This window comes from Loxodonta africana, chromosome 3 (assembly GCF_030014295.1).
Source record: "Loxodonta africana isolate mLoxAfr1 chromosome 3, mLoxAfr1.hap2, whole genome shotgun sequence".
Lineage (NCBI taxonomy): Eukaryota > Metazoa > Chordata > Mammalia > Proboscidea > Elephantidae > Loxodonta > Loxodonta africana.
Genome location: NC_087344.1, coordinates 75,981,069 through 76,003,553, shown reverse-complemented (window position 1 = coordinate 76,003,553; position 22,485 = coordinate 75,981,069). Strand labels below are relative to the sequence as shown.

Genomic DNA, 22,485 nt, shown 5'->3' with positions numbered 1-22,485 from the left:
GGTTGGTGAAAGCTCGGAGCGGGAGCGGTCCTCCACGCGCTAGGGGCCGCTGTGGCGCCGCGCGGCCGCCGGGTAGCTCTCGCGTGGCCGCCCCGCCTCGGGCCCCCGGGCCGAGTGGGCGGGCACGGCTGCGCCCAGGTCGCGAGGCGCCCTTCGACCAGCAGCGCCCGGGGCGGGCGGGTATAAATGGAGCGGTGGCTCCGCTGGCCGCCTCTCTCCGCCCCGGGTCGCCGCTGTCTACGTTGTTTTCGGGCCCAGTAGCCTGAAGAAAAAAAGATAAAAAAAAAAAAAACGGAAACGCTTTAAAAATCTTAAAAAAAAAAGAATACGCGAATCTTCCTCGGAGCACCCGCAGGGAAGTCACTTTTGCACGCTTCCGGCCTGCCCCTCGCCCGCCGCCGCACTTTGGCGTCTGTCCGCCTCCGTCTGTCGGTCCCGTGGTGAGCAGCCCGTGCCCGCCTGCCCGCCGCCTGCCCGGGCCTGCCATCGTCCACGCGCCTGCGCTCTGACCCTCGTGCGTCCGACCGTGCTGCCCGCCGCCCGGCCCTGCCCGTCCGCGCGCGCCGCGTGGCAACCTCGGCGCCCGCCCGGCCCCGCCGGCAGCCCTCGCCCCCCGCGGGCCGGCCTCCCCGGCGCACCACGTGTCCGCGCTGCCCTTCGCGGAGCCCGGCGTGGGAGGCGGCTGCGCGCGCGCACGCACGCCCGCCTGGGGCTTGCCGAGTCGGCACCGACAAATATTTTGTTTCCCTCTTCTCCTGGCTGTTGTAATCCTAAACCGCCAGGAGCCCGGGGCCTATATTTATAGAGAAACGCGTCTCCCGAAGGCCGCTGTGGGCAGCATTTGGTTGCCTCTTGAAGAATTTTTAGAATTCGGAAGGGGATTCCCCATTTTAATATTTTTTTTTTGAAATTTGGAGGTTCAAACCAGGACAGCTGCAAATTACAAACTCCCAGGGAGGGCCATATTGTTTTGAGCGCCTTTTGTCTGAGGTTTTGCAGAGTCTTCTATGAGCTGTCCCTGAACTCCTGTTTTCCGTCTTCTGTGTATCTGAGCCTACTCCAACGCTCCTTGGCTTCACTGTTGCCACCTGTGAGCCGCCGCGCGAGCCACGGCTCCGAGAAGAGCCCCTTTTGTGCTGTGGTGATCCCTAGAAGAAGTCCTCCTGGCGGGGCTCGGTGTGGTGGGGGGCGGGGAGATGAACGCTGCAGCCAGCAGCTACCCCATGGCCTCCCTGTACGTGGGTGACCTGCACTCGGACGTCACCGAGGCCATGCTGTATGAAAAGTTCAGTCCTGCGGGGCCTGTGCTGTCCATCCGGGTCTGCCGCGATATGATCACCCGCCGCTCCCTGGGTTATGCCTACGTCAACTTCCAGCAGCCGGCTGACGGTAAGTAGAAGCTATGCCTACGAAATTGGGACCTCAGGGAACCCTGGGACTTATCTAGGCAAGTCCCTACCTCCACGGAGAGGGGCATCAAGGCAGCATGTTGCCCCAAAAGCCAGTAGTGGGAGCCTCCTGTAAGGGTTAAGAACGCGGAGCCTGTCATCTTATGGGTGGAGTTGCTAGTATCACTTGCTAACTGGGTGACCTTGGGCTAATAAGTTGTGGAGGTAGGGTTGGAACCCAGGAAGACTGCATAAAGAGTGAAGCCACTGTCACTCTACTGTGTGTGTGGTTCTGCTCAGTGGGACTGGACTGTTAAAGCATCTGCCTGGTCAGTGACTATGGGCTTGTGCCCCTCACATGCCCACCAAAAAAAGCAGGGCGATTGAAATACAATTTCCTGCAAAAACTTGAGGTTGCAGAACTGCTGGCCTCTCCTCCTCCCTTGACCTGGCCTGAACCCTTTGAGTTTTGGCCGATAAGGGCTCTTCAGGGCAGATAGAAAGCCAGGGAGCAGTTCTGTGCGGGGATTTGTATTAGTGTCCCCAGAGTTGCATGTGCAGCCAGTGCCAGGTCAGCTCCCCAGTCTGCATGTTTGCCACTGAGGTGGAAGAGTTCTTTGCCCACAATGGTGACCAGTTAGTCTGGGAAAGTGCCACCTGAAGTTTCACTGGGCTGGGGGCTGGGGCTGGTGAGCATTATCACCTTCCCTCTGCACAGTGATTGACACTTCCACTTCATGCCATCTGAAGGAAATAGGACTTCTGTGAAGGAAAAGGATCAGCAATTGGAGGCTAAGTTGGGACTCCCAGTGCAGTGCTCTGCCTGCCCCAGATTGGAGCAGTGGAGAGGTATGCTGCAGGCTGGCAGGAGTGAGGCAAGAGGAAACCTAATCAGGGGCTGCACGTGACTCCAGACTAAGAGGGAACAACTGCAGAGACCATTACAGAGAGAAATGAACTATTCTGTGGCAGAGTCCCTCCTTGGTTCACTGTTCACGAGGCAGAGAGTGTAACTTGCCCAGGATGCAGCTGAGACGGGGGAATTGGACTTGCCTTCTGAGCTGAGTTCTGTCTGGGGCCACAGGAGCACAAAGAAGGTAGCTCAGTGTGGCCTTTCTGGGGGAGGGGTAGTGGGTACATTCACTAGCCGTGGCCTGCCTTCTTGGCTCTTCTGAACAAAAGTACTGTCACTTAGAGATAGTAGCAGAAGCCATTGGTCAGTGTGTCTGCCAACACATACCTCTGCAGGACCTCTCCCTGCTATAAATAAGACAGCCAGATTTGTCAGACTAAGCCGACTTGCCTTCTGCAGTGCTCACGTGAAATAGAGAGGAGTCGTGTAGAAATGAGTCCCAGGCATGGGTTTCACATAATCCTCGCAGCCGACTCTCCTGTACCTGGACGTTTCCTGTCCTTTGTCTCCCTTTTCCATGCCTTAACTGAAGAGTGTGGTTGGAAATAACGAGGGAAAAGAAGATACTCCTTTGGCTGGCTGGACGCTGAACTTCTGGAGGGGAGAAATTAGGGAGTTGATTCTGCAAGACAGGAGAAAGCTCCCTCACTCTAGCCCTGTCTGAATCCCCTCAGGGAGGAAGTTCTAGGTGATGTCATTGCATTAGGGAAGTCACTGCTGTGAGGTTGTGCTGTAAATCAGGTCTGGGTGTCCTTGTTGCTGCCAGTGAAGAAAAGGGTTCCTGGCTGGCAGCTTATTTTTACTTCTGGTCCTTTACATGGTCTCCATGGTGCAAACATCGACTTGGTTGCCAAACTGAGGAAAGGTCCCAAGGCACTGGATGACGAACTGAAGTGTGATTGGGCACCTGGGCAGTTGAAATCCTGGAATTGCATAGAGCTCAGGTTACTGTTCAGCTGAGCAGTCCAGACCAGATCCACTGCTGTCAAGTCAATTCCAACTCATAGTGACCCTATAGACCAGTAGAACTGCCCCATAAGGTTTCCAAGGAGCAGCTGGTGGATTCGAACTGCCAACCTTTTTGGTTAGCAGCCGTAGCATGCAGTAGCTCGTAACCACGGTGCCACCAGGGCTCCAGCTGAGCACCCCTCAAATGCCCAGATTCAGAAGACCTGGGAACCACTAGGTGCAGGGCCTAGCTGGACTGCTGGGCTAGACAGAAGGGTTTGGCGGTTTCATCCTTTTTTGTCCTGATAAGGCAAGTCTCTTAACAAATGATAAAGCCTCGTCAAATGTGAGGTAAGTTTGAACTTGATGCCACAAAGCCATTTAGATTATCCTGCTTAACCCCCTTACCCAGCAAGGACACAGACCCAGAAAGGATCGAGACTTTCTGTCATGAGGTAGAGTGATTAAAAAAAAAACTTATTCTACTCTCGGTAACAAATTGGGCTAGGGAAATCTGATGCCCTTTAATTTTAATAGAGTTGCCTTTTTATCAGAGTGATTACCTTGAAAAGGCCTGGAGTAACTTATGATAGTCACTTACATGAGGATAAGGATTTATATTCCTTGACTGAAATGTGTTTCTCTTACAGCGGAGCGGGCCCTGGACACCATGAACTTTGATGTGATTAAGGGAAAGCCAATCCGAATCATGTGGTCACAAAGGGATCCCTCTTTGAGAAAATCTGGCGTGGGAAATGTCTTCATCAAGAACCTGGACAAATCCATAGATAACAAAGCACTTTATGATACTTTTTCTGCTTTTGGAAACATTCTATCCTGCAAGGTAAACACTGATTAAACGATTTTAGCAGAACAAGTATTGAGTCTTGAATACATGATAAATACCAGAAGGGGAAGTGCCTTGGAATTGGGCAACAGAGAACGGTAATTTTCAAAATGCTGGAAATGGTTCTGCATCCTACGAGTTCCTTGTCGATAATCTAGTGCCACAACTCATTATGGTCTGATAGGTGCTTTTGTGCCTTTATTCTTCTCTCGGCCTGAAAACTCCTCCCGGGTTGCTAGTTTTGGAAGGCCTCACATTTTTTGGGGGGGAGGGGGAGGACCAGAGATGTGTCTTTGGGCTCCAGGAAGTTTTACGTAATCATTTTGGAAGCAAACATGTTTCCCACTTCCCTCTCTATACACCTGTTTGTGTGAGGTGCTTTGTAAAGCTGTTGTGTGGTTATTTACATGTCTGGCTTCACCAAAACCATTGCCATCGAGTCAATTCTGGCTCATAGCAACCCTATAGGACAGAGTAGAACTGCCCTCATAGAGCAGACTGCAACATCTTTCTCCTGCGGAGCAGCTGATGGGTTTGAACTACCAACATTTTGGTTAGTAGCTGAGCACTTAACCACTGTGCCACCATAGCTGTGTGTGTGCATCTGACTTCACGCTAGACCGAAATTCCATCATGGGCCTGGAAAAGAGCTCATCTTTCTGCAGCACTATGGTTTGCACCCGATCTCTAAATGTTTTTTAGTGAAAGTAAGAAGCAGCCCGTTAGAAGCTTTCGTTTGTAGATGGAGCACTTACTAGATGTCTGGCACTGTGCTAAGTGTCTTACCTCTGCTACCTTTTGACCATAGATGGGCTAGAGACCTCTCAAAACACAGGAGACCCCTGACTAGGAGACCATGAGGTTCTCACCTCTCTGTAGCTGGCCAGTGGTGCTAAAATGGCCCGCTTTGTCTTTGATAGGTGGTGTGTGATGAGAACGGCTCTAAGGGTTATGCCTTTGTCCACTTCGAGACCCAAGAGGCTGCCGACAAGGCCATCGAGAAGATGAATGGCATGCTCCTCAATGACCGCAAAGTGTGAGTGTCCCAGTCCGGAGCAACAACCATCGCATGAGCCAGCCGTGGCCCCACCTCGGTATTAACTGGCACACACAAGGCGGCTACTGGTTCTCTCGGCCCAAGTGTGGCCTGCTCCTACCTCTCCACTCCAGGGCTGGTGAGTCTCCCTGCCCAAGCTGTGGCAGCCCTTTTGACTCGCCAAGGTGGGCTTCCTGCCCATGCCATGGCCTGCCTGCCGCCTCTCCCTTAACGGCATTCATCTGTGGGTTTTGTGAGCATCTGCACCTGGGGCTGGCTGGAAGGCAGCTCTAAGCCCACTCTGAGCAGGGGTCTTGGCCAGCGGCAGAGTGGAGAGGGCCCTGGACTGACCAGGTGCTGTATACTAGCCATGTGACCTTGGCCTTCCTATGACTTAAGTCTGTCCATGGGTCACTTGCTAGTCGGCGATGCCAAATTGTCCCTCTAGAGCTACGTTTCCTAACTTAATGACTCAGTGGCCTTCTAATACAGGGCTGGCTCCACAGTAATGCTTAATTCAGTTACAGTGAAAAATCCTGTTGCAGAAGACACTGTTCATAGCAGACCTTATTGTTTTGGTGTGGTTATTACAGAGTGAACAGAGGGGAAATTTAACACTGGGGAGAGGAGATGGGGGCAGTAAGTCTTGTCATTGACAAACAAAAAATCCTATCTGTCCTTTGTGCTGTTGAACAGATCAGCGGGTGGGTTGTATTGATAAATGTCTATGTGCCCAGCAATCTGTGTTTCACAGGTGTCACTGGAAAGAAAGATTAAAATTTTTGCAGTATATGAATACATTTTCTTACTAAATGTAAACAAAGCTAAAAATGACTAAAGCAGCGAAGGGTAGTTCTTAATTCACGCCAACAATCTCACTCCTCCTAGGATTAACCACTGTTAACAGTTTGGTTTGTATCCTTCCAGACCTTTTCTATGCATTTACATAGATGCACAGAAATGAACGTTTTAAAAACACGGTCTTCAGGTTCCTTCACGAAGGCAGTGTGATGTGGTAGGAGTAGCCCTGGTCTGAGCCAGGAGCCCTGGGACTGGTCCTTGCAGGAAAGTCCTGCCTGTCGCTTTCTGCTGGGGAGTTGGGGCATCTCTGAGCTTGCTTTTTTGGTGGTTGGATGGGGACTTGTGTGTTAACATCTCCTCTCAGCCTTTAACCCACATTCCTTCGGGCCCCTGGAAATAATATTTGGTCCTTCAGGGTGATCACTGGTTTTCATGGTTTCTTTTTAGGTTTGTGGGCAGATTTAAGTCACGCAAAGAGCGGGAAGCAGAGCTTGGAGCCAAAGCTAAGGAATTCACCAATGTTTATATCAAGAACTTTGGGGAAGAGGTGGATGATGAGAGTCTGAAAGAGCTGTTCAGCCAGTTCGGTAAGTTAGGATCCTTTGCTCCACGTGTCTCCTTTCATTGTCCTCCAGACCTGGAATCCTGTCTGTTTTTACTCATTTAAGAGATGAGGGCACCCAGGCCCAGAAGTAAAATACCTTGCATGACAAAGATCACAAGGTAGATAGGAATAGACCCCAGGCCTTGTCTCTTGACTTCTTCCTACTTCATCTCATCCCCCAAGGCCCTCTCAGCTGCTTGGAGTTAATTAGAAGGCCAGGTGTGGTGCCTCTCTGTCTTTGAGGCCATGTGGGTTCAGCAAGAGGTTGGCTTCAAGTGGGTTCCTAGAAGCATTCTCTCATTCAGCTGTGGTAGAGAGATGGTGTTACTAATAGTTCTGTCCTTTGGTAATAGGTAAGACCTTAAGTGTCAAGGTGATGAGAGATCCCAGTGGGAAATCCAAAGGCTTTGGCTTTGTGAGTTACGAAAAACATGAAGATGCCAATAAGGTGAGAGTACCACCAGTGTTTGTAGGCGGCAGCCCCAGGGTGTGGGGGCAGGGCCTTGTCAGCACAGCCAATGGAGCCGGACTGGTCAGAGTATCTAGTTGCGGCTGCAGTTACCTTGCTCTGGAATTACCTGAGTGATTCCATATGTTAATATCATTTAACTCTTCTCGAAGTACTTGGCACATCCATGTGTCCTCAGCTATCAGCTCTCCAGCCCTGTGGGTTGAAAGAACAGGACAAGGGTTTGTTCCCACTCATAGGTGAGGGAACTAAGGCTCAGAGTTGCTGCTTTGATTACTGGCAGAGTATTGTGTGCTAAGCCCTTGATCTGTCTTACCTCACTTAATATCCACAAAAGAGAAGTTGAGTGACAGCCAGAGTATAAACCTAGGCTCATCTTTTCCGTACTTGTATTTATGTGATAACTATTTTTTCCTATATTTGGACCAACAACCCACTTAAATATTAATTCCACTTTACAGATGAGGAGGTTTGGATTTGTTTAGCAGACTTCAGAGATGGAATGAAATTAGTTATAAGCCCTGTAAGAAAGATTTCTTTGCCCCAGAATAATTGGTGGGACTTCTAGACCTTCAGAGCATCTCCGGACCCCCTGCTTTTATTCACATCTTGATCTAAGGACAAGCATTTCTTTTCTAGGCTGTGGAAGAGATGAATGGAAAAGAAATCAGTGGGAAAGTCATTTTCGTAGGCCGTGCACAGAAGAAAGTTGAACGGCAGGCTGAGTTAAAACGGAAATTTGAGCAGCTGAAACAGGAGCGAATTAGTCGCTATCAGGTGAGAGGTGGTCTTGGCCCAGCCTACTAACAGGATTTACTATGAAATATTTGCACAGCACCTTTATGTTTAGCAGGTGTTCTCTTTGGGGGTTTGGGGTCTGCTCTTCCTAGCCTTTCTCCCAAGAGCGTTAGGTTTAAGAGAATACACCTACCAGATATGACAGTGGCTATAAAACAGGGACAGAAGGGAGACTCAGCCTGTTGCTCCTGGACATGTGGGCCCCTTGTACTTAAATAACAAAAAAACCAAACTTGTTGCCATGGAGTCAAATCTGATCATATAGCTGCCTCATAGGGTTTCTAAAGAGCCGTTGCTGTATTTGAACTGCTGACCTTTTGGTTAGCAGCTTAGCTCTTAACCACTGCACCACCAGGGTCCCTTAAATAAGCCAAAACCAAACCTGTTGCCATCCAGTAGAACAGAGTAGAACTGCCCCATAGAATTTCCAAGGAGTGCCTGGTGGATTTGAACTGCTGACCTTTTGGTTAGAAGCCAAAGCACTTAACCACTATACCACCAGGATTTTAGTACCCCTTTATTTGGAATGGTGGACTCTGCGGGAGTTAAGGGAAGACCAGGTCAGCCAGAGCAGCTGTGGGGAAAGCTGACATCCAACTGCACTAATGATAATGTTAGTCTTAGGGAAGTGGTTTCACAACTTCAAGCCTGCAGGGCTTGTTAGCATGTGGATCACTGGGCCCCAGCCCCACAGTTGCTGATACATTAGGTTTGGGGTCTGGCCTGAGAATTTGTATTTCTAACAAGTTGCCAGTGATACTGATGGGTGCTGGTCTGTCGACCACACTTTGACAACCACTGTCTTACGGGGTGTATAGAGTACAGAAGTGCCATTAACAGTGCTCCTTCTCTTTCAGGGGGTGAACCTTTATATCAAGAACTTGGATGACACCATTGATGATGAGAAGTTGAGGAAAGAGTTTTCTCCTTTTGGGTCAATCACGAGCGCTAAGGTACTTTAATGCTGAGATTTGGGGACTGAAAGCAGAGATGTAGTAGTCCTTTAGAGGTTTATTGGCATTTGTTGTTTCCTTGAAGGAATAGGATCTAAATTGTGCTCACTGCTGAGAGTAGCTACTGCATTATTTCAGCACACTCCTTGCATTCAGTTACCTATCAGCGTGTGTGCGCTGGAGAATGACATTTCTCCCAAACACAGGGACATGCGGTTGTATCTGACCCATCCGCTCCTTGCCAACCCCCCGGAGCACCTGAATCTTTCCCATTCTCTGCTGCCTCGTGCTGGTGTGGGGACAGACGGTGCTACAACACGAGCAGAGGAAATCCAGACGGGTTGTTCGCATTTGTCTTGGGGCCTGTCTCTACAACTCTGCCACACTCTCCTCTCTGAGAAGGAAGGGGTTTTGAAGACTTTGGAGCCAGGTTGGGAACTTCCACTTCGTTTAAGAAGGACAAGGAGGGTGGAAAGTTTGTTTTTCCATGTGATTTTGCAAGTGCGGCATTGCTTGGTTTTCTTTGATAACTATTCCATTTTAAAGGTAAGGGATTGGAGTTCTTGAGCAAGAGAATGTTGGTTATATGAGGATAATGTACTGAGTGTCCTTGGCATTTGGGAGTGTGACAGAAACTGATGGCATCTGAAAGTTTTGGGTCATGGCCTGATGCAGTGCTAGTCCTGGCGGCAAAGGTGTAGCAGACTTTATGAAGTCCTTTGGGTGACGAGAAAGGCTGGGGTGGGCTGGTAAAGGTGTGGGGGCCCTGCCTCAGCCCTGATCTATGCTGGCTCAGAACCTAGGGCTGTTGTGCAAAGGAAGCTTGTCAGTTGCAGTAGGGAGAGTTGACCAGAGGCACAAGCCAACCTTGTGGGCTCCCCCCAGTTCCTTGCCCCTCCCTCTTACCGTGCCCTTAACTGGCCTCCCATCACGGCAGGGAGTGATAGTCTTTCCTTGATTATTAGCTTAGTAGTCTAGCTGGTTTTTGCAAGAAGATAGTAAAAGAGCCACATCATAATCATAGCACCATTTTCAAGAACATTGTGTTGCTGGCCCATCTCACCACTTGATAGAGTTGTTGCGCTGAATATATGTCTTTAGGTTCATGTCCTCAGCTTCAAGAGACTCTCCAAGTAATGAGCTAAGACACAAAATGATGCTAAGCACACATTCATTGTGCTTTCATTGCTTCTAGGAGGTAGGTCACGGAAAGTGATTGCTTTTTCAGGTGAAGGAAAGAGCCATTAGTGACTAATTTCTATGTTGAAAAAGAGTATCTGAACCAGTAGACCTGTGGCTTTGTAGCTATTTGCCTTAACACGAAAGTTGAGGCTCAGGGGGGAAAGTGAGTGATTTGTCAAGGTTATACAGCTTGGTAAAAGCAGAGCTGGGACTAGAACCCAGGCTGCCTGTCTCCCACCTAGCTGTATTCCTGTATTGTTGTTCCCGTTGAATTAGTGGTGGCACCCAGTGGTGACTCTAGGGTTCCATAATTCCTGCCTGCATGTGATATTTCAAAGGCATATCCTAACGTTGCTAAGAGTTGGGAAAAGTTTTGTTCGCCATGTCTCCAGCAGATGAGTTCTACAGTCGTTTGATGCTAATGTCAAGATCTCTTGTGGATGTATGGAGTGGTGGGTAGCTACATTTCTAGGCATCAGGAAACTTTTTTTGTGTGTTCCTGGTTCAACCATTAACCATATTGTAGTGTCTGGGAACCTCAGAATCACCTAGAATGCCTAGGTTCTACCCTCAGGTTGTGACTTCATTAGTCTGGGGTACATCCTGGGTCAAGGTCGAGAATCCCTGACCCAGACATGGAACTGCTTTGCAACAGAGCCCAGATTTTCTAGCTCTTCTGAAATAAATGCCCTTCTAACACTGCCGCCCCCCCCCACCCCCACACACATACAACTTTTCCTTAAGTAGCTGCTCTTGTTTGGTAGGTGATGTTAGAGGATGGGAGAAGCAAAGGGTTTGGCTTCGTCTGCTTCTCATCCCCTGAAGAGGCAACCAAAGCAGTCACTGAGATGAATGGACGCATTGTGGGCTCTAAGCCACTGTACGTTGCCCTGGCCCAGAGGAAGGAAGAGAGAAAGGCTCACCTGACCAACCAGTATATGCAGCGGGTGGCAGGAATGAGAGCACTCCCTGCCAACGCCATCTTAAATCAGTTTCAGCCTGCAGCTGGTGGTTACTTCGTGCCAGCAGTTCCACAGGTGGGTCTGCTGGATGCTCATGGCTCTTTGGAACCTGCCTAGTGACTGCTCCTGGAGCCTGGGGTTGGGGGGGGGAGGGAGGGGCAGTGATTTTCTGGTATTAGACTTTTAGAATGTCAGTAAACCAAAAACTAAACCAAACCCAGTGCCACTGAGTCGATTCCGACTCATAACGACCCTATAGGACAGAGTAGAGCTGCCCCACAGAGTTTCCAGGGAGCATCTGGCGGGTTTGAACTGCTGACCCTTTGGTTAGCAGCCATAGCACTTAACCACTGTGCCACCAGGGTTTCCAGTAAAGACCCTTCAAATAAAATGAGGAAGGATTTTTCCACGAGCCGGTCTCTCTTGTAAGTGAGGCACGTGCACAGGCAGAGGCAGAAAAAGACAGTCCCCTCTAACTGAACGTACAGCAAAAAGCCTCTATTCTGAATAGCCTGAGGCCTGAAAGTGAGATGAGAATACTGCCCTAGTGTGGGTTAAGATCCTTAGAATAAAAGGGCTTGGGTATTCTGTTACAGGCTCAGGGAAGACCTCCGTATTACACACCTAACCAACTAGCACAGATGAGGCCTAATCCACGCTGGCAGCAAGGTGGGAGACCTCAAGGTAGGTGGTGGGGAGCAATGACTTCATCGTCTAGGATATAACTATTTTGGGGTCCCCTGTCTTTCCTCCTTGCTACCCGCCAGGGAAAGGTGTTTTAAAAAAGGAAAATGCCTAGGTCCTACCTTCACAGGCTTTCAGTGATGTGCAGTTTTTTTTTTTTTTTTGGTCCTTTTCCACCAGGCTTCCAAGGAATGCCAAGTGCTATACGCCAGTCTGGGCCTCGTCCAGCTCTTCGCCATCTGGCTCCAACTGGTAATGCTCCGGCCTCTCGTGGCCTCCCTACTACCGCTCAGAGAGTCGGTGAGCAACCTGGCCTTGAGAAGCATTGCCCGGGGAGGAGGGAGTCAGGATGACTAGGCTCAGCCTAGTCAGTGTTTTTTGAGTCCTGGTTCTGTAGTTTTAGTTGTGTGCTTAGGTAGGTACTTCAGGTGCAGAGAAGTTCTAGGAGTGTTGCTTTAACATCTCTCGCTCATTGGTGACTCCTATGTGAAAAAGATGGACTGTAGAGGTGTGCGAGCTGGATGGCTATGGAGGCAGGCTGTTCTTCCAGGGGATTCAAGGAAACGGCTTTTTACAGAATAGATGTGTTTTCCGAGATGTGAAAAGAGTTTTATGTTATTGGCTGGCTCTTCCAAGTAGCAGTAGTGGCCCCGTGTGTGATTGTTGCGTGACCATGCTTTGGAATTGCTCCTTCCGTGGGACGTGGCCAGTTGGACATCTGCCGCCAACACTGATGTGCATTTGCTGGTCTGTTGTAGGGTCTGAGTGCCCGGACCGCTTGGCTATGGACTTTGGTGGGGCTGGTGCCGCCCAGCAAGGGCTGACTGACAGCTGCCAGTCTGGAGGTGGTATTGGATGCACACAGATGGGGAAAGATGGGATTTTCCGGGCCTTTGCCCAGACCGATGGGCTTTAATTTTGTTTGTTTTTCCCTAAGGTGTTCCCACAGCTGTTCAGAGCTTAGCACCTCGGGCTGCTGTTGCAGCTGCTGCTCCTCGGGCTGTGGCACCATACAAATACGCCTCCAGTGTCCGCAGCCCTCATCCCGCCATGCAGCCTCTGCAGGTAAGGTCCACCACACAGAACGCACAGGCATTTTTCTCGCTTCCACTTGATTTGAATGATGCTTTGCTTTGATTCCTTCAGCAGGTATCAGGTGCTGCTATGTGTCAGGGCACTGTGCCCTGTGGTGGATTCATCAAGCACTGTCTCTGCCCTTGAGGAAGAGAAGGGGCTTGATAAAAGTAAACACAGATATAAATGCAAATTCTGCTAAGTGTTTTGCTGCTTTTTATTTTTATGGCGTATGTACATATGTGTGTGTGTATATATATATGCACATATACACGTGCTCAGCTTTTGAGCTTCCAGGTGAAATTCACATCCATTGGCCTATTTGATTCTTAGGTGCTCTGCAACATGACAGGTACATTAAAGCAGGAAAGACCACAGCCTTACAAATGGCAAGTTCAGCTTCAGATCTTAGATTTTCTAAGCTGGGACTTGCTGTCTCTAGAGCTGTGTCCCTAAAGGTGAGCCAGGCTGTGACAAATTTGTCTCAGGGCTGAGAAGTTTGCTGTGGAGGAGCCACATTCAGCCTTCAGGCCCATCAGCTGCTTAGTAGATTGCTCTTTCATCCTCCTGCCCGAAGCAGTCTAAGTTTAAGGTTTCCAGGACTTGATGCTGTGCAACGATCTCTTTTGCCTACAAGGCCCTACTTTTAGTGCTATGACTGGTGTTGACATTTCATGTCAGTGAAACATGTGAGAAAAGGTAGAGTAGAGGTTATGTGGGTTGTAATGGTAAATGTTTTGATATTCACACCCTTTGAGCCAATGTCTTCTGGGAATTCATCCTAAAGGAATACTCTGATTTTCAGGAAAAGGCTACACAGATACACAAAAGCCTTATTTAAGAAGGCTTCAAGTTCTTTAGGAACCTTGGGTGAATTAAGATAATGTCAGGAAATCCTTGTGTTGCATTGTAGGTTTATTTTATTAATTTCACCTTCCCTTATAATGGCATACCATTTTTATTGTAGTTGACCCTACTCTCCTCAGACCCCAAGGACTGAAATTAGTTCCTTGAGAGCAAAGAATGCCACATAGTAGCCATTCAGATGTTGAATGTTTGGATTGTCCTGACCGTCACCATTGTGAAGAGTGTCCTTTCCTTTGTTGCTAACCTGCTGTCCCTCCTGGTTCCAGGCCCCACAGCCTGCAGTCCACGTGCAGGGGCAGGAGCCCCTGACTGCCTCCATGCTGGCCGCAGCACCCCCACAGGAGCAGAAACAGATGCTGGGTGAGTGACCTGCGGACTTGAAGAAGAGGGGCCCAGACCTGGTACTGGCCCGGACTCTAGCACCCACTCTTGACTATGATTAGGCCTGATTTTTTTGTAAACATCCTTCCACAGGAGAACGTTTGTTCCCGCTCATCCAGACGATGCATTCAAACCTAGCTGGAAAGATTACAGGGATGCTTCTGGAGATAGACAACTCTGAGCTTCTGCACATGCTGGAGTCTCCTGAATCTCTCCGCTCCAAGGTGAGCTGGTGCTTGGGCTCAGGGCTTTAGCTGGCCCAGCTCAGGATGAGGGACACCCAGGGGCGGAAGTGAGAAGACTCCTCATGCCTAGTGATTTCGGGCCTGCTTCACAGTGGCTAAGTGATATGGCTGCTAATCAAAAGATTAGCAGTTTGAATCCACCAGCTGCTCCCTGGAAACTCTATAGGGCAGTTCTACTCTTGTCTTATAGGGTTGCTATGGGTTGGAATCTACTGAACAGCGGTGGGCTTGGTTTGGTTTTCTGTGGGTATAAGGAGCCCTGGCAGCACTGTGGTTAAGTATTCTGGCTGCTAACTGAAAAGTCAGCAGTTTGAACCCTCCAGCCGCTCTGTCAGATGTGGCAGTCTGCTTCTGTAAAGACTACAGCCTTAAAAACCCCATGGGGCAGTTCTGCTCTGTCCTGTAGGGTCACTGTGAGTTGGAAGCAACTCGACGGCAATGGGTTGGGGTTTTTTGTGGGTCTTTGGGAAAGCAGTAGGCACCAGGAGAAGCTCGGAGATCATCTCTGTGGTTGGTTCTTCCATTACTGGGCCTGGGCACCAGGGAGGGGGCCAAGTGGCTTTCCTTAGGTGCCACCAACCCACTGGTGATTTCTCACAGGTGGATGAAGCTGTGGCGGTTCTACAGGCTCATCATGCCAAGAAAGAAGCTGCCCAGAAGGTGGGCGCTGTTGCTGCTGCTACCTCTTAGACAAGGAAAAACCGTATGTTTGGCTGTTTTCATTTTCTGGAATGGTTTTGATTTGTGACTGTCTTTTTAAAAGAATGGGAGTATTAAAGAGAGCTACTGATTATAAATTGGGCAGGCTGTAACCTGGGCATTTTCTGTCATCTAGAAAAGCGAGTAGTACAGGTTGTGAATCATTAAGGAATAAATGAACAATTTTCTCCATAAAGATCACCTGGTCAGATCCTTCTCAAGAGCGACTTTGTTGGTCTGGAATAATGATGGGTCATAAAAGGAGCATTATCTTCCTAGGATTTGTCTGAGTTTGATGACGACTGCTTAGCTCTGGGAACACAAAGGGCACAGGCCTTGGCATCTAGGATCTTGATCTAGTGGGAGGGAAACACACATCAGACTTGTGTACTCCAGTCTGAATTTCTGGATTTGGGGGGCTGCAGCCTCAGCCTCTGCCTGTGGGGGCTTAGGTGAATGAAGTTTTAACAAGGACTGGTGGCTGCCTCCAGATGGAAAAAGGGGGAGGAACCAAATGAGCAAAGACAAGGAGGTGGGGGCGGGGGGGACAGCATGTGAGGGCCAGAGCTGGTGAGGTAGTGGGTGTGACTTGGGTGAGGCCTGGCCTCCTTGATCTCTGTCATTAAAAGCATGAACAAGACAAGAGGGTGGCAGGAGGCTTGGGAAGGGCCTTAGGACTGTAGCTAGTTTCTATATCAGTGGTTCTCAACTACAGGCAATTTTGCCCTCCAGTGGACATATGGCAATGTCTGCAGACTACTGGTTGTCACAACTGGGGACATGTTACTGGCATGTCCAGGCCAGGGATGCTACTAAACTTCGCACAACACACAGGACAACCCTTCACAACAAAGAATTACCCAGCCCAAAGTGTGTGAATAGCACTGAGGTTGAGACACCCTGTTTTAGGGATACCTTATATTATCAGCCAGGTATTTCAGTGAATTGTTTGTCCCTAAAAGCAATTCTTTTGATTATGTATTTATGTTGGTGCTTTTCATTTCAGGAATCAAAAGCCAAATAACCCCTCATGGATTTCAGCTCAAGTTTGAAGAACTTCCTAGCTTGTCCTATGGACCTCAACATCAAGAACCACAAAATTGCAAATTTAATAGGTCATTTTGTATCAAAAGGTCAATTATGAAACACTTAGAATTTTTCAAATAAACGAATATATTCTCTGGGTTCTGCCGTAGCCCAGACAACGTTAACTTTTTTTTCTATTTGTGGGTTTTGATTTTTTCCCCTAGAAATTGGTTTTATTTGATGTATCCAAGTCTTAAGTTTCTCAATAAAGAAAAAAACTCCATAAAACTGCCTGTCTGCCACATGTTATGCTGACTACACAGTTGTATTCTATAAATCCGTTTTCAATGGAAAAAATTTTAGAAATGTTAATAGGATCAAATGAACATCTTTATAGTTTATTATCCTTTACTGGGTCTTATAAGCAACCAATTCTGAGTTAGCAAGGTTTGCAGAACTGTTAAATATGATCCTGTCCCATTGCATTCTGTCATGGTAAGAACTTTATATTGGCCTCATTTAACAGGGAACAGAAGTCTGGTGTGGTCAGAGTAGGCCTTGGGACTGATGCTGGAAATTGTGGGGTACAGAGTGGAGGTGGCCTAAGGACACAAGGTGAGGTCCTCAGAATCCAGGCTTATTAGTTGGCTTGTTAGTTGGACTATGTCAGTTGGGGTTTGTTCAAAACCAAAAAAACCAAACTCACTGTCGATTCCTTGTTATAGTGACCCTATAGAACAGAGTAGAACTTTCTTTCCCATATGGTTTCCAAGGCTATAATCTTTACAGAAGCAGACTGTCACGTCTTTTTCCCGCCGAGCTGCTGGTGTGTTTGAACTGCCAACCTTTTGGTTTGCAGCTAAGGGCTTTAACCACTGTACCGCCACGGCTCCTCGGGTTGTCCAGCCACCTCTATTTCCTAGTCTATCCTGGAAGCAGGTCAGCAGATAGTTGCCCAGGTTCTGCCACTAAAGTTTCTTGGGGGTTGGTTTCCTGTTGTGGGAATGGCTCAGGAAATAGACCTGAGTGACAGTGGGAAAAAAGTGCCAGTCCCAAATGTTTTGTGATTAATCCTCAAAGCAACAGTAACCTGGCCAGGGTCAACCAGTCAGCAGTGCCTGCCCTGTAGCCACGCTTCTTTTCTCTGAGCCTACCAGCCTGTCCTTCTACCTTGACCTTGGAATGTTTTCCTGGCTCTGCCCTTTTGGCAGGCTCTCCCTTTTCCAGAAAGTCTCACCCTAAGTATTTGTCCCTAAAGGTCCAATCTAGTGACCTTAGAGGACATAGTAGGACTGCCTGGGGTTTCCTAAACCGTAATCTTTATAAACTCAAACCAAAACAAACTTGTGGCCAGAGAGTGGATTCTGACTCAGTAATTCTGTAGGATAAAGTTTAACTGCCCCACGGGGTGTCCAAGGCTGTAATCTTCATAGAAGCAGACTGTCACATCTTTTTCCCAAAGAGCGGCTGGTGGGTTTGAACCACCAATCTTTCAGTTAGCTGTGGAGCATTTCACTCTGCCACCAGGGCTCCTTGTGTAGTCTTTATATGTATCCCAAAATTGATCTGGGAGCAGATCGCCCAGTCTTTTCCTTCCAAGGAGCCACAGGGTAGGTTCGAACCACTAACCTTTCAGTTTAACAGCTGAGTGCTTAACCATTGCACCACCAGGGTTCCCTCAGCCTAAAGCAGGTGTTCCTGTTTTCTAACGGGCCCCTCGTTTTGTTTCACATCCCTAGTTAGGTATCCTGACCGCCACGTCTATACACCGCGGGCCTGGCCGGCGTTGGCAGCGCCTGCGCAGTCGTCGCGGCCCAGATGGGCGGGGGCGGGGACGGGGACGGGGGACGGGGGACGGGGGACGGGGGCGGGCCGAGCGCTGGCTTCCGCCGGAAAAGCTGGGAAGCAAGATGGCAACTACCAAGAGGGTGCTCTACGTGGGTGAGCAGTAGTGGGGGCCAGGTGGGGTCTTCACGCGGAGCTCGGCTTGTGTTTGGGTTGGGAGCGGCAGTGACTAGTCACGGCCCCGGGCGGCGGCCGGCGGCGGGGCGGCTCTCCTGTGGGGCTTTTCCCATCAGCATGTGCGCGGCGCCCGCGAAGTAAAGGCGTTGCTGCCCCGAGTCCCTTCCGCTTCTGATCCTGGACCCTGATAGGTGGTGACGTTGGTTATTGTGGCCTCAGAACACATCCTAAACATTTTCACCCATTCCTTCCACAAATTTCGCAGCCCTGTGCCTTTAGAGGATAGAGTTGCTAGAGCAGCCAGGGTATTACGGAAGCAGCCTCACAGGGAGGATTGGTGAGCGTTATGATGGAATTGTACCACGGATAGTGATGATGAGGGTAGGGATTTCGGGGAATCACCACTCTATCCGGAGAGGTGAGGGCAAACTTCCTGGAGGCGGTGATGTCGGAGCTGTGTTTGAAAAGATCAGGAGTTAGCCAGGCAGCCAAAGTGGGAGCAAGGTTGTTTCCTGAATGGTAGCTTGTTGTTTTTTAATTGTGGTAGACTCCGATTCATGGCGACCCCATATGTTACAGAGAGCTGCTCCATAGGGTTTTCTTGGCTGTAATCTTAAGGGAAGCAGATCGCCAGGCCTTTTCTTCTCACCTCTGGGTGGGTTCCAGTCTTCAACCTTTAGGTTAGTAGTCAAGCGAAAACCGTTTGTACCACCTAGGGCCGTTTAATGGAGAGCAGCAAGTGTAAAAGCCCAGAGGTATGAGGTAGCTTGGCTTTTGGGGACAAATAGATGGGGGAACAAGGGGAAAAGAGGCTGGAAAGGTGGGCAGGGCCCTGGTTATGAAGGTCTTATGTGCCATGCTAAGGAATTTGGACTTTATCCTGTGGGCACTGGGGGGCTTTTGAAAAATAGTAAGCAGGGAATACTGTACTCACGGTTACACTTTCTTGGAATCATACTGGTGGCTGTATAGAGGAGAGAGAAACTCACAATAACCCGAGGCTAGATGAGGATCTGCAGAGGGGTGGGAGAGCAGTGAACCTCACTAGTTTATTTGTGTACCCAGAACACTATAGGGACCCCTTTTTTTTTCCCCTCCCTGTGGCTGTCATGCTAACAGCGTGTGGAGGACGGTGGCTCAGAAGGCCCTTGGCAACTTTGCAGGTGGGCTGGCGGAGGAGGTAGATGACAAAGTTCTTCATGCTGCTTTTATTCCTTTTGGAGACATCACAGATATTCAGATTCCTCTGGATTATGAAACAGGTAAGTCCTTTTGGCATCTCATGTTCAGATTCCTGATGCTAGGAGAAGAACTTGGGAAAATATTTTAAGCTTTGTGCATTCTGTGTATGGCTGGTACGTACAGTCAGCCCGCATTACTCACTGACTCCGTACTTGTGAATTTGCCTGCTTGCTCATTTATTCGTAACCTCAAAGTCAGTATGGCGCTCTTTCGTAGTCATCTGCAGACATGGGCAGAAAGACGAAATTTGAGTCGTCTGATGCACACATTTTCATTTGAGGTTGAACAGGGTGACAGTCTGCCTTCTTGTTTCAGCTGTCATGTTGAAAGCAAGTATCCTTTTCACGGTCTATTTTGTGCCATGTTTTTTCGCATTTTTGTTCCTTTGTTGGTGATTTTGCTGTTTAAAATGGCTCCCAAGCGTAGTGCTGAAGTGTTTTCTAGTGTTCCTAAGGACAAGAAAGCTGTGATGCGACTTACTGAGAAAATGGGTGTGTTAAATAAACGTCACGCAGGCGTGAGTTACAGCGCTGCTGAGTTCAGTGTTAATGAATCAACAATATATATTAAATAAGTTATTTTCAAATGCAGTGGTGGGGCGGGGAGGTTGGGAGAATGGTGGTGGTTCAATGGTAGAATTCTTGCCATCTATGCTGGAGACCTGGGTTTAGTTCCCGCCCACTGCGCCTCATATGCAGCCACCACCTTGGCAGTGGAGGCTTGCGTGTTGCTGTGATGCTGAACAGGTTTCGCTAGAGCTTCCAGACTAAGATGGACTAGAAAGAAAGGCCTGGTGATTTACTTCCAAAAAGTAGCCAGTGAAAATCCTGTGGATCACAACAGTCCAATCTGCAACAGACCGGCAGTGTTTCCTTCCGTTGGGCAAAGGGTTGCTATGAGTCAGGGGCCAACTTGACAGCAGCTAACAACAACCACAAACACACATAAAACAAAGCTGTGTATCGATCGATTGATGAGACGTGACCAGAGACTTGCAGGAACTTAACCATGTATTTCCTCCAGGAGCAGTGGTTCAGAATTTCCTAATTCTGTGTTCGCGGTGACTTGATAGAACATTAACTACCGCAAATAATGAGAGTTCAGAAGGTGTCTCTGCAGGCCAACGTGACTGTGATCTTGGTGATGCAGAAGGAATGTTCTGAGGCCAATAAGAACAGGATGGTGGCGTGTGTATGGGCTGAAACAGAGAGTGGCAGTTGTTGGATTTGTGGGAAGATGCTCTTTACATTGGAACCACTCGGGGGCTTTGGTATCTGATCACGTAATATAAAAACTTTAGTAAGAATCAGTAGGAAGATAGTCTTTACAAAATCTTGGAAGGTCTGGGTGTTATTTCCCACCACCTGCTGTGTAGCTGTACCTGCTGACCCGACGTCCCTTTTTGGCAGCTGTGCTATTAAATAGCAGAGGGCACAGGGAAGCTTAGCCCCAGTTGTGGAGCCTTGCCATCTGTTCACCTTGGTGAGTTTACCTCATTTGGTACCACAGTTACATTGCAAGTTTTTATTTGATCCTTTGTTATTTTCTAAAATAGGGATTTTAGACCCAGCACTGCTACCAACTTTGTATGACAAACTCTTTGAGCCTTCAGCTCCTCAAATCTTAAATAAAAGTGTAAGACTGGCTTTCTGGGGCCTTTCTTCCTCTTAATTCTCTAAGTTAGTAGCTCCTTTTGCACTTGGTCACCCCCAGCTAAGTTAGCTTTTTCCCGAGACAAGGACTGTGCTCCCCTCTTGAACATTCACCTTACTCAGTGGTAAAGCCAGTGCTGTATACACAGTTGATGCTCAGTTGGAATGAATAACTGATAAAAACTGTTCCTATTTTCCAAGTCTTGCAAACAAAGATTAACTAAATACTTGGATTTTTTTTTGATTGGGACAGATTACCCAATAAGCAAGGTATGGACAGGCTTACTTGTGCTTACTTACTCATCTGTAGTGCACAATTTCACCTGTTTTGTGGTAAAAGCCATGTGAAATTGTTCACTACAGATGAGTAGGTAAACACAATTAAGCCCACGAATACCTTGCTTACTAGTTAATCCACCCCTGTGGAAAATACTTAAGATTTAAATTCCGTAGCTCTAGAATTGAATACTTCAGAGTTTAAAAATTTAGTTCATTATTTAGCTATGTTTATATAAAACAAACAAGAGTGTTAATATTTCTGAAAGCATTGTTGAATAAACCAAGGTAAATCTAAAAAGATTTTTTACTTTCTAAATGGCCTCTGGATTTGGCATGTTTTCCTGCTATTGCCCCACATGTTAATGGCCCATTTCTGTTTTGTAGAAAAGCACCGAGGATTTGCCTTTGTTGAATTTGAGTTGGCAGAGGTAAGAAATTTTCCCTTTTTAGTATTTGACTAGTGTCACCAATGTCACTGGTTACAAAAAGTGCCACTCTCCATTTGGATGGGTTTCTAGGCATGATGATGGCAGTTTCAAAGAGACAGGAAGTGCTGGTTGAAGGAAGGCCTGCTACGTATTTCTCTTTTCTCTGTGACCAGGGTGGGCATCCTTAAACCACCAGCTCTGACAGCCAGTTAGTATATGCTCTTTGTTGAATACATACAATCTAGGCAGGCAGGACGGAAGAATATGTCTTTTCCCCTGTGCTGTGCTGTTGAATTTTTATTTGAACACTTACTACACAAAGAATGAACTGAGTCATGAACTTTTCCTTTGCATTCTTTTGGCAGGATGCTGCAGCAGCTATTGACAACATGGTATGCCTGAGAATCTTTGTTTTTTTACTGAAGCTGTTATTTGGTGCTATGTTATGGTTCCAGGGACCCTCATCTGTGTATTGATTTTCAGTTTCCACAATGTCAAAGTTATATAGGAAGCAAAAATTTGTCATAATTTGAACATATTCTTTCTGCACTGGTCACTTACAAAATGAATTCTCATTCAGACATCGCTCCTCATTTAATGTTAGCATAAATCCCAACCTTCTGCATTGGTCGTTCTCCCTGGCTGTTTTGTGTCTCTAGCAAGGATCGGCAAACTGTGGTCCATGCATCAGAACCTCCCACAACCTGTTTGTTTATTCATTTTTTTGGTATGGTCTGTGAGCTAAATGGTTTTTACAGTTTTCAAGAGTTATTTAAAAAAAAAAAAAAGACGAAGAAGAATATACAGGAGGGACTGTATGTGGCTTGCAAAAACTAAAATATTTACTGTGGAGACCTTTACAGAAAGTTTGCTGACCCTGGTCTAGGGCAGTACACTGAAAATTGAGTGTAAACTGATTGCAAGGAAAACTATGAATTTTGCAAAAGAAAAAGGGTTTCATAAAGTTTATGAAAGTGATTGTGAAGAACTGCTGTAGTTGGTTGTACTTAAAAACAGAGCCTTGAAGAGTGAGGCTCTCAGACTA

The 22,485-nt window shown here is 48.0% G+C and overlaps 2 protein-coding genes and 1 non-coding gene across 16 annotated transcripts in view; all 3 read left to right on the top strand.

Moving 5' to 3' along the window:
* Nucleotides 1-650: 650 nt before the first annotated feature.
* PABPC4 (poly(A) binding protein cytoplasmic 4) lies at nucleotides 651-16,165 on the top strand. 6 transcript variants are annotated; one of them, XM_003415518.4, is made up of 16 exons: nucleotides 656-1,389; nucleotides 3,900-4,093; nucleotides 5,017-5,132; nucleotides 6,381-6,520; nucleotides 6,891-6,985; nucleotides 7,646-7,783; nucleotides 8,662-8,757; nucleotides 10,704-10,976; nucleotides 11,498-11,585; nucleotides 11,766-11,837; nucleotides 12,344-12,430; nucleotides 12,523-12,650; nucleotides 13,793-13,886; nucleotides 14,001-14,131; nucleotides 14,753-14,855; nucleotides 15,858-16,165. In XM_003415518.4, the coding sequence occupies exons 1-15, from the start codon at nucleotides 1,197-1,199 to the stop codon at nucleotides 14,840-14,842; spliced, it is 1,935 nt and encodes a 644-aa protein (XP_003415566.1). In that variant the 5' UTR covers nucleotides 656-1,196; the 3' UTR covers nucleotides 14,843-14,855; nucleotides 15,858-16,165. The 6 variants fall into 6 exon arrangements, 4 of the variants coding, with proteins under 4 accessions (XP_003415566.1, XP_003415567.1, XP_010593543.1 ...); XM_003415519.4 differs by having other exon boundaries at nucleotides 11,766-11,885; XM_010595241.3 differs by lacking the exon at nucleotides 12,344-12,430 and having other exon boundaries at nucleotides 657-1,389.
* On the top strand, nucleotides 9,012-9,145 carry LOC111752089 (small nucleolar RNA SNORA55). The gene has a single exon (XR_002787107.1). It is a non-coding gene; the product is annotated as a small nucleolar RNA SNORA55 (small nucleolar RNA).
* A 1,595-nt stretch (nucleotides 16,166-17,760) lies between the features above and the next one.
* The window catches only part of LOC100659162 (peptidyl-prolyl cis-trans isomerase E), a 28,242-nt gene continuing 23,517 nt past the window's right edge, over nucleotides 17,761-22,485 (top strand). The window contains exons 1-4 of one of the 9 annotated variants that reach the window (XM_003415517.4): nucleotides 17,761-17,818; nucleotides 19,003-19,101; nucleotides 21,397-21,440; nucleotides 21,806-21,832. In XM_003415517.4, coding sequence (XP_003415565.1) covers nucleotides 17,788-17,818; nucleotides 19,003-19,101; nucleotides 21,397-21,440; nucleotides 21,806-21,832 — 201 coding nt within the window. In that variant the 5' untranslated portion in view covers nucleotides 17,761-17,787. Of the gene's footprint in view, nucleotides 17,819-17,896; nucleotides 19,102-20,490; nucleotides 20,564-21,396; nucleotides 21,441-21,805; nucleotides 21,833-22,485 lie in introns of those variants that run through there. The other 8 variants (XM_010595238.2, XM_023554567.2, XM_023554563.1 and 5 more) reach the window with 8 other exon arrangements.

Bases quoted from the DNA above. Each gene is read 5' to 3' on its own strand.
- PABPC4 (XM_003415519.4), top strand. From the start codon at position 1,197: ATGAACGCTGCAGCCAGCAGCTACCCCATGGCCTCCCTGTACGTGGGT. The intron at 11,586-11,765 runs GTAGGTGGTGGG...CTTTTCCACCAG, and splicing joins GCAAGGTGGGAGACCTCAAG to GCTTCCAAGGAATGCCAAGT. The intron at 13,887-14,000 runs GTGAGTGACCTG...ATCCTTCCACAG, and splicing joins GGAGCAGAAACAGATGCTGG to GAGAACGTTTGTTCCCGCTC.